Raw genomic sequence first — 10,550 nt, forward strand, 5'->3', positions numbered from 1 at the left:
TGCCTTCCCTTATTTAAAGCTGTTTTTCTTAATTGTGTGATCCATTTTTTATTATAATTTTTTTATTATGTTATGGTAGTCACCATACAGCCCAGTGATGGGTATTAAGGAGGGCACGTATTGCGTGGAGCACTGGGTGTTATACGCAAACAATGAATCATGGAACACTACATCAAAAACTAATGATGTACTGTATGATGACTAAAACGGTGTTTTTTTTTTTTTTTTTTTTTTTTTTTTAGCAGCTCTTTCATGTTTTGACTGAGCTACAGAGATTAAGGGAACTGTGTTTGAGCCACAAACTGATCAGTGTGATGAGGGGCTGCCAAGGACCCAGGCAGATATGGGGAGTGTTCCTTTTAGCTGGGCCCCAGTTTAGGAAACAGGAAAGATTGTTGAAGTGAATCTGCTGGGGCAACGGACAGAGCAAGGGCCAGTTTCTCTCTGTCTTAGGGTGGAAGATACAGTGAATTAGCTCTCCCAAACCCCCTCCATCCCCACTTCCTTCCTTCTTCCCTTCCTCCAGGGTGCCTCCCCTCATTGCAGAGGCAGGAAGGTTGAAATTCCATTTTCCAGAACCCCTTATTCTCAGGGTCCTGGATGCCAATTAAGATGACCTCCTTAGAAACAGGTGTGTGAGCTGGTGAGCATGGCCATCAGGCAGAGCTCATGTCCCTGTTCTTTTATTTATTTTCTGTGGACAAGCCACGGGGTGGGGACTTGGCATTTCTCTGTAGCAGTGTCCCCAGGGCCCCAGCTCTGGGGGAGTCAAGTGGCAGCTACAGCAGCACTGGTTCCTGCTTCCTAGACTGCAGCTTTGGTGGTGTGTTCTCCAACTGAGCCCCTCTGGCTCCACCAGCCCTCCCAGTGACTGCGTTAAGCACCTAAATCCCCGAATTAAATCATTTAGCATCTGCTTGGACTACCTAGAAGAGTTTCTGATGCTGCTCTGAATCTTGACTGGGGTGAATGGTCTGAGATCTTTGATGCTCTGGGCACCAGCGATGACACAGGCCTCTAACAGGACAGCTCCATTTTTGAAAATGACACTCAGAAGCAATGATGAAAGGACAAGGATCTGGAAGGACCTTAAGTCCCGGGTGACCATGAGGAGCAGAGATGCACCGCTGACCTGCACCTTTCACACTGCCAGAGGAGAGAAAAATGAACTTTCTTTGTTCACTAGGCCATTGCATCTTCGAGGTAGCGGCACCAAGTCACCATCAGGTGTAACATCTTAGCTCAGATTGGTTCATGTGATTGCTCTCCCTCAGGACATAGGGCTCAATATAGGAAGCCAATAGACAAGATGCCAGAAAGTGACAGCTGGAATTGATGGAGGGGAGCAAGTATGAAGGAATAGCTTCTGTGGTTTTCATACTGGACTCCTGCTACACACCAGTTTGTCCACTCAAGGGTTTAGAATAAAATAGAAAATGTCAATAATGTCCTTTCTGATGTTCAAGCAAATTTAAGTAAATGGGTAAATGATCTCCACTTTAAGCTTTATTTCCACACATTTGGCTCTTTTGGTTCTGTTTGCCAGCAGACAACACCAAACAAACTTAGAGCAAACAACATTATTTTCCTTCTTAAATATATATATAAATATATATGTATAAGTATATTTATATATGACCCGTGCTTACTGTGAAAAATGCAAGACATATAGAAGATATGAGGCACAGATCTTACCTCATTCCCAGGCCTACTGCTGGGGGGAACCCCAGTTAAACATTTGATGCACCCTCTTCCCTTGCCCTTCCCTTGCAGGCAATGCCACGGTGGAAGCTGAAGACAAGATGGGGCTGGGGAGGTGGCCAATGTGGCTAGGAGACTGGCTATGGAGTTAAGGGAATAAATAAGTAAATATTTTACATTGAGGATAACGGGAGTCAGGTTTCTCGCTGTTGGAGAAGGGAGTTACAAATTAAGGAGAAACACGAGAAATCTTAGCTATTGGATTGGAATGGGAGGTATTAGTGTGAACTCATGCTTTTTAAATCTCTATTTACACAGAAATACATATATAACTATATATATAGTTGTATGTGCGTGTATGCTTGTGTATGTACATATGTATATTTCCTATCTGCTAAAAGGATTTAGAAGGATTGCATCCCAAAAAGAATGAATAATCAAGCATCCAAATCTTTGTTTCTAAATTTCATTTTGCACTGAAAGAATTGACTGATTCCACGGCTGGGCTGGGAAAATCCAAGATGAGCCTTTTTTGCACAACTAAGAAAGCATGCAAAGAGTGATGGGGTCATGTCAAAAGAACAGAGAAGCCAGCATGAAGGGGCTCCTACAGGCCAAATCTGGGGCCATTTAAGCATTGAAATAGTGATATGAATAGATTACATCGTATTAAATAAAATAGAAAGTCATGAGTTCATGCTAAATACATAATGAATAAATAAATGGGGGAGAAGGAAAAGCTCTTCTCCACAATAGGATGTCAACCACTTGGCCACAGAATGGTGGTTAATTCAGGCAGGAGTCAGCAATGGATGCTAAGGATATTGGTGATTTCCTCACAAAATATTTGTCGATCAAAAGGAAAAATTAGTCCATTTATGGTGAAGGAATCTGGCAGATACCACCTTGACTGGGTGATCAAGGTTAACTTCACTAGTGGTGGGACAGGTCAGCATCATGTATATCCTGAAGAGATGTACGGAGACGGCCCAACATACATCTTTTCTGTGGAGTCCCTTCCAAGAAGGGATGGCTTACGTCTGGACATGAGGGAATAGTGGGCAGACTCCAGTTGAGGGACAGCCTTCAGAATGAAAGACTTCTCCTCTTTGAAACTGTCAAGATCATGAAGACCGGGCAAGACTTAGGAAATGCTTTAGAAAAAGAATAATGAAAACGGGAATATTCAGAGACAGAGGGCAATGGAGTAAATGTGAAAAAAGTTAACAAGTGGAGAATCTAGGTGAAGGGGCTGTAGGACCTCTTACTGTTCTTGCAACTTTTATTTCAAAATTAACTTTTAAAAGTTTTGTGTGTAGCCATCAAGTTTTCTGGTAAATGTATACATGTGCATACACATATTTGCATACATGTGTATACATAATCCAGAAGCGCAGGCCCCAACCTGGATTGATCAAATTAGAATTTTGGGGATTGGTACCCAGGCAGGCGGGTGCCCAGGTGATTCCAGTGTGCAGCCAAATTTGAGAACCAGTTGCTGCCTGTAATCCCGTGTTCACCAAAGTCACCTGCGGAGCTGCTGAAACCCAGATCCCCAAGGGCCAGTCTTCCCAGGAGCGCGACCCGACTGGCATGAGGCGGGGCAGGAGAACAGCGACAGGTGGTCCAGGCCCCGCCCCCGTGCCTCGTGAGGCCCCAGGTGCGGGCGATGAAAGGCCGCGCGGCCCCCTGCCCTTCCGCCCTCCGCCATGGACGCAGCGCCCGCGCCCGCTCTCCTGGGCGTCCCGCCGGCTGAAGTGCTGGAGGACGTGTTGCGGGAGCAGTTCGGGCCGCTGCCCCAGCTGGCCGCCATCTGCCGGCTCAAGCGGCTGCCCTCCGGAGGCTACTCCTCGACCGAGGACCTCCAGTTGGTCCTGGAGCGGCGGCGCGTGGCCAACGCCAAGGAGCGCGAGCGGGTGAGCGCCCTGCCCCGCGCGGGTCCCCAAGGCCACCCGGGCTCGGCTGCTCCCCACTAAACGCCTGGCGAGTAGCCGGTGCACCCACTCACCGCCCACCCGCGGGGCTCGGAGGCGACTCGAACCTCCTGAGGCCCGGCTCGGGTCTCTAGCTTGCGAGAAGGGTAGCGGCCTTGTTACCCTCCTGCCTCGTCCCGCTGGTCGTTCTTTGACCCTGGGATGGCCTCCTCACCTGCTAGCCACCAGCCACGGGGTCTGGGGGCGGGATGAGGGCACGCGAGGTCCGTGACAACGTCAAAAATGTCTCCCTTCGGCAGGTACTTTCAAAAAGATTAGCACGCGGGAGTTGCTCCTCAATCTCGCAGCTGCTCGCGCTGGGTGAGCCCTTGGGGCGCAAAGGGCTCCCCACGCCCCTTTGCCTTCCGTCTGCGTCTCTGCCTGGAAGCAAGTATGGGGTGAGGGGGCCCAGTGGAAGTTATTCTTTTCTCTTTTTTATTTTATTTTTTTAAAGATTTATTTATTTTGAGAGAGTGAGAATGAGAGAGAGAGAGAGAGAGAGCACATGAGAGGGGGGAGGGTCGGAGGGAGAAGCAGGCTCCTCACTGAGCAGGGAGCCCGATGTGGGACTCGATCCCGGGACTCCAGGATCATGACCTGAGCCGAAGGCAGTCACCCAGCCAACTGAGCCACCCAGGCGCCCCTCTTTTCTCTTTTTTAGAGTAAGGAAACACGGTGCCCCGGGGTGCCCCGGACTCCCACTCCAGCCCGTGGCTCATTTCCCAGTCAGGCCGGGACGTGGTGAATCGCGACGCCCAATGGTCCTGTGGACCGTAGTCCGAGCGACATCTACTGGTGGCTTTTAGTGTTTCTAACTGAACCGGGGCCCTCAGTGTGTCCAGTCTGGTCTCCCTTCTGCTCTTTGCAAACCTGGGGTTTGGCGGCAGCCCAGGCGGTCCTAGAGAGGAAGCCGGCGCGGGATGCGGGGACGGAGGGCGCGCCTTCAAGCTGGGGACGTTCCTGCATGCCCTGGCCCTTTGGAAGTGTAGCCCTGGTGAATCAGCTAGGAGCTTTGGGAAAGGACAGGAGGAGAAAGGACCAAGTGAGAGGAGAAGACCAGGGGAGTTGGAGAAAACTGCAAGAGTGGGAAAGCATGGGTTTACCAGGCATTAGACCCCTTGTGAAAATAACCCTGTGATCTGATGGGATGATGTGGCCTCAAACAAGATTCTGATCCAGTAGTTTGCCTTTTCCATGGGCCTTTCCATCAGGAAGCAATCACTTTCTGCAGAGAATTCTTCCTGGTTTTGTCCTCTATTTTAAAGCTAATGACCGTCATTCTTCTTTACAAGGATAAAATTAATACACCTGAAAAATAAAGAAAATGACTAGGGAACAGAAACACCCATAACACAGATATAACTACCATGAACTAACATTCTTGTATATATCCTCCCAGTCTTTTTTTCTAGTTACGTGTGTGCACATACATAATTATAAAATTGTGAGATGGTACAGTTTTCTATTTCCACTTTATCGAGAGCATTTCCTCATTCTTTTTAAAAAATTCAGTTAACATAGTGTATTAGTTTCAGAGGTAGAGTGATTCATCAGTCTTATATAACACCCAATGCTCATTACATCCGGTGCCCTCCTTAATGTCCATCACCCAGTTACCTCATCCCCCACCCCCCTGTGCCCCCGCCACCCTCAGTTTGTTTCCTATGATTAAGAGCCTCTTATGGTTTGTCTCCCTTTCTGCCCTCTCTGATTCTGTCTTGTTTTATTTTTCCCTCCCTTCCCCTATGATCCTGTTTTGTTTCTTAAATTTCACATATGAGTGAAATCATAGGATAATTGTCTTTCTCTGACTGACTTATTTCACTTAACATATACCCTCTAGTTCCACCCACGTTGTTGCAAATGGCAAGATTTCATTTTTTGATGGCGGAGTAATATTCCATTGTATATATATTACTATAGCGTCTTTATCCCATGTTGATGGACATTTGGGCTCTTTCCATAGTTCGGCTATTGTGGAAATTGCTATAAATACTGGGGTGCAGGTGCCCCTTCAGGTCACTACATTTGTATCTTCGGGGTAAATATCTAGTGGTGCAATTGCTGGGTTGTAGGGTAGCTCTATTTTCACCTTATTGAAGAAACTCCATACTGTTTTCCAGAGTGGCTGCACCAGTTTGCATTCCCACCAACGGTGTAACAGGGTTCCCCTTTCTCAGTATCATCACCAACATCTGTTGTTTCCTGACTTGTTAATTTCAGCCACTATGACCGGTGTGAGGTGATGTCTCATTGTGGTTTTTATTTGGCATTTCCTCATTCTTAAGCGTTCTTTCAAAGAACAGCTTTTTACTGCATACTCTGTCATATAAATGGACCATAACTCATCCAGCCTTTATGCTTTTTGCAGCTTTTTACTGGTCTTTATGTGCATGTCTGATAATTGCTCTCAAATGAAATGCTAGAAATGGAATTACTGAGACATAGGATGTATACAATCTCACAACTTTTGATGCCAATTGCCCAACTGCTTTCTAGAGAAGTTTACTAATTTTTAATTTACTAATTTATATCCCCCATTATGGGATATAAGACTGTTCTCTTTATCTCCAATGCTGGGTATGACTAACAAAGCAACAATATTACCCGCTTGGCACATGAAAAATAATACCTAATTTCTATTTTGTTTTGTAGTTCTTTTATCAAAGTTCCACATTTTCACACCTTTATTGGTCTTTGTATTGTGCTGAAATGGGATGACTGTGTCCATGTTCACTTTGATCTGGAGTGGGAGAGGGCTCTCAATAAATACGAGTACAATATGAGTATATTGGCTTCATGGTATAGTGGAAGCCAGTTTTTCCAAGGCCAGTTCCCTTTGGGGGATGGTCATCAGCCCTCCAGGCCTCAGAACTGAAGGATTAGACCCTGGAAAATTATAAACATGTAGCTAAATAGCCTTATTCTGCCTCTTAAATCTTGCCAACATGCAGACTCTCTAGACTCTAACACTTGATTTGGCTGGGAAAGAGGTTAAAGAGTGGATGGCTCAGTGCTTGAGTAGATAAGCATTTGCACATTTTGTTCATTATCAGTACCACTTAGGACTTTCTACGTGCCAGGTCAGGAAGAAGTGTTTTATGTGAATTGTGTTAATCACGACAAAACTTACGAGGTGGGTATTTTCCACTTTACAGATAAACAACCATAGCTTGGTAGTATGACATATCCTGCACATTCTCATAAGCTAGTACATGGTGGAGCTGGGTTTTAAATCCTGATGTTTTGATTTAGAGTTTTAGCCACTACCCCACTGCCTGAACATTACAGTGGGTATGCTGTAAGAGGAAGAGGTGGGGGTTCAGCAAGAACACAAACCCCCTCTCTTCCAGCCCATTCACCCACAGTGCTGTTTATGCCACTCCTTCCTCGATTGCCAGGAACTGCGCTGCTGGTGGAGCGGTGACTCTGGCATGTGCCTGCTTCGGTTCACCACCCAGACAAGAGCCGCGTGAACAAGCCCTCACAACCCTCTTCTGTGGTTTGTACAAATGTACAAATTAGCCTCTCTGTATGTCACTGTGCTTTTTTTGTTTTCCAGATAAAAAATCTCAACCGTGGTTTTGCTAAACTGAAGGCACTTGTGCCATTTCTTCCCCAAAGCAGGAAGCCTAGCAAAGTTGATATCCTTAAAGGTGCAACAGAATATATACAAGTTCTCAGTGATGTTTTGGAAGGAGCCAAAGACTCTGAGGTAAAGGCTTAAGAATTAAGAGCAATATCCACCATTTACTGAGCCCTTTCCATGTGCCAGGCAATTTATATGTTCCAGTTGTTTGTAACAATCCTGTGAGTTATTTATGATCCATGTTTTATAGAGGAGGAAACCAAAATACGGCTAAAGGCCACATAGCTAAGAGATGTCAGGACTGGGGTTTGAATCCAGATCTGTGTAAGTTTTGGAGCCAAGTTCCTGATTATCTATATACTTACCTACTGTCACATCCAGGGCATCTAGTTCCTAACTGCTGAATCTTTAATAGAACATTGATTGCTAGGGCATGAGAGGAGGCTTCTATAAACCCATTCTGTACTGGTGGTTTTCCATCGGACAGGACCCAGAAAGGAAGAGGCATTTCCCTTGGAGAGGCCCTCCCTGAGGGACAACCCTGGTGGAATGTTCAGCAGTGGTTGTGATCCCAGTCTCATGGGGTTTGCAACCATTTGGTGGGATGAAATAGTTGAACTTGCTTTGCAAACCGTGAAGCACATAGTTGTCACCACCATTATCAGGGTGCATAGCTCAGAAGTGTCTATTAGGCAGTGGACGCTGTGGGCTAGTTATACGGGCTGGTTGCATGGTCAGGCAAGCCTTGAAGACCTGTAAGTGGATTAGTCATCAGAGGAGGTAAGGTATGAAGAGAGAAAGGCCTTAGAAATGAGCCCTAAGTGACACCATTGACCTGAGGGAAGAGGAGCCATCAGAGAGAAGATAGCAGGAAGGTGGAGAAGAAAGATAGAGCCTAAGGTCAGGCAGGGGAGAATCTTGGGAATCTAAGGGTAGGAAGTAGTGCAAGAAGCTACAGAGAGGCCCAGCATGTGAGATGTGGGATAGGAGTGGGCTGGAAGTTGGGGTTGAGTGTATGTAAGTGTCTGAAGTCCAGGCAGAGCACAATAGCAAACTTCAAGTCCGTTAAACCTGGAAATCTGAGACTGGAAAGAAGGACCAAAGGATGGAAGAAGTGGTTAGATCAGTGAAAGTCTTTTCTATGTAGCGATGTGATTGTGTTTAGGGACAGAAGAGAAGGACATATACTAGGGAGTAGAGAAACACAATCATTCTAGAAACTTAGGGCAGGAATGGCCAGGTATATAATGGTACTTTCAATTTTTTTTTTCCTTGTCCACTAGTCCTACTAGGGTGACTTCTGAGGGGATACAGTCTGCAACAGTGGGAATGGATTATCCTGTTAGCCAACTGGATGCTTGGGTTGTGGCATGACCATAGTGTTTGCACATGAGCATGTGGCTGCCTTAGTTTTTCCTTGCATGTATAACAGAAGTGCTTTGTTTTGTGCTGTTTATTATAAACTATAGGATCTGCTCCATGGGATAATCTTTTTAATGCAGTTGCCAACTGCATAATATTTTAAGGTTCTAGAAAAAAACAGTCTATTGAGTAATGATTTTCTTTTCATCCATAATGTAAGATTGCCCTTATCACTTAAATGAAACTACATTGATTAAAATTTTGAAATATATTAAATATTCAAAGTCTGACTGTTCTATTATACTGTTTGACAACTAAATATGGTTTCTAGAGACAAAATCCAGATCACCAGAACTATAGGAACAATCCTTCTGAACCATCTATATCCTTGGCTAGAGATCTATCCAGAAACATCAGCCAGCATGCCTGCTGTACTGTGGGCTTGAAGAACGAGGAGGAAAGGCCTTGGGCAGATGGTGGCAGTGGTGAGTCAGCATACACTTGTCGCCAGAGCGTGATGTCTACGACGGGAGTTATCTCCCCAACCAGGAGTCTGGTAAAGTGTTTCTTCTTAAATAGCCACATAGAGGTCAAAAAACTCAAAATATTTTCCTTGAGGTGTGTGGAATTTTCCAGGCTAAAAGATGATTGAAATAAGATCATTTTGTGAAAGTACCTAGGTGGGAAAGTGGAGTTTGCTAGTTTGGAAAATCTGTTATTATGTTTCCAAATCAATTGGTAAGCAACTCAAGGAGAAGGCAACCCCTCTAGAATTATCCAGTGCAGACCTAAGTTTACTTTAGGTAAAATTAGATGACCCTAATTGATTCATCAAAAGTTTCTCTGACTCTGAGGTCTCCAGAAAAAGAAGTAGCTTGCCATACATAAAGTTCCACGGTGACACCACATACCCATGCACATGTGTGCACATGCATGCACACATATTTTTTAGTTGGCCTTGTGGGAATGCAGCATTTTCTTTTTTTTAATTTAAATTCAATTAACATAGTGTATTAGTTTCAGAGGTAGAGTTCAGTGATTCATCAGTTGCATACAACACCAAGTGCTCATTACATCCTGTGCCCTCCTTAATGCCCATCATCCTGTTATCCCATCCCCCCATCCCTCTCCCCTCCAGCAACCCTCAGTTGATTCCTATAGGAAGGCAGCATTTTCTAAGTAAAAACAAGAGTTTATTATAATAGCTCTTGTTATTTTGCCAAACTAATGAAGCTGCTAGATAGAAGTAGCAGCCTGCTTCTCCAGGTCCACAAAGTAGACTTTTTGCCCTTGCTGTGTCTCATTGTCACTCTGATGACACCGCTTGGCCCATCCTACAGCATAACTGCTATAGAAACAAAGGCTTGTAGGAACTGGAACCAAACATACTGTAATAAGCAAGTTGCTTAGTGTGAGGTAAGGGACAGTGGGAGCTGTGGAGTCACAAATGATGGTTGGTGATGGGAGGCAGTTTAGAATAGCAGTTGAGTGCAGGTTCTAGAGACCAAACACTGGGGTTCAAACACTGGTTTTACCCCTTGCTAGTTGTGTAACCTTGGGTGAGTTGCTGAATCTCTCTAATCCCCAGTTTTCCCATCTGTGGAATAGGAATGATAAGTGTACCTACCTTGTACATCAGGTAATTGTGAGGCTCAAATGGAATCATGTCAGTGAGGTGTCTAGTGCAGTGTTTGGCATGTCAGTGTTCACTTGGACATACATTATTAAATCCGCTTGACTCATCATGAGCAATCAGTATTGATTGGTGAGCAATCAACAATCAGCCACAGGCATCCTAGCTCCGTTTGTAGCGAGTGTTCTGAGTTTATTCACTTGGCCCTTAATAATGCTCTATTCTGGTTTGAGGTCTTAACAGGCTTCCTCCTTGCTGGCCATGGCTGCCGTTGCTGACTTGATTACTGTTT

The 10,550-nt window shown here is 45.2% G+C and overlaps 1 protein-coding gene across 1 annotated transcript; it reads left to right on the forward strand.

The window, feature by feature from the left end:
• The first annotated feature begins 3,410 nt into the window (after nucleotides 1-3,410).
• Nucleotides 3,411-9,277, forward strand: FIGLA (folliculogenesis specific bHLH transcription factor). Its single transcript, XM_025868647.1, has 3 exons — nucleotides 3,411-3,617; nucleotides 7,237-7,389; nucleotides 8,957-9,277. Exons 1-3 carry the CDS (start codon nucleotides 3,411-3,413, stop codon nucleotides 9,275-9,277), a joined length of 681 nt encoding a protein of 226 aa, XP_025724432.1.
• The last annotated feature ends 1,273 nt before the right edge of the window (nucleotides 9,278-10,550 follow it).

This window comes from Callorhinus ursinus, unplaced genomic scaffold (genome assembly GCF_003265705.2).
Source record: "Callorhinus ursinus isolate GAN/ISIS: 27379988/994484 unplaced genomic scaffold, GSC_fseal_2.0 scaffold10, whole genome shotgun sequence".
Lineage (NCBI taxonomy): Eukaryota > Metazoa > Chordata > Mammalia > Carnivora > Otariidae > Callorhinus > Callorhinus ursinus.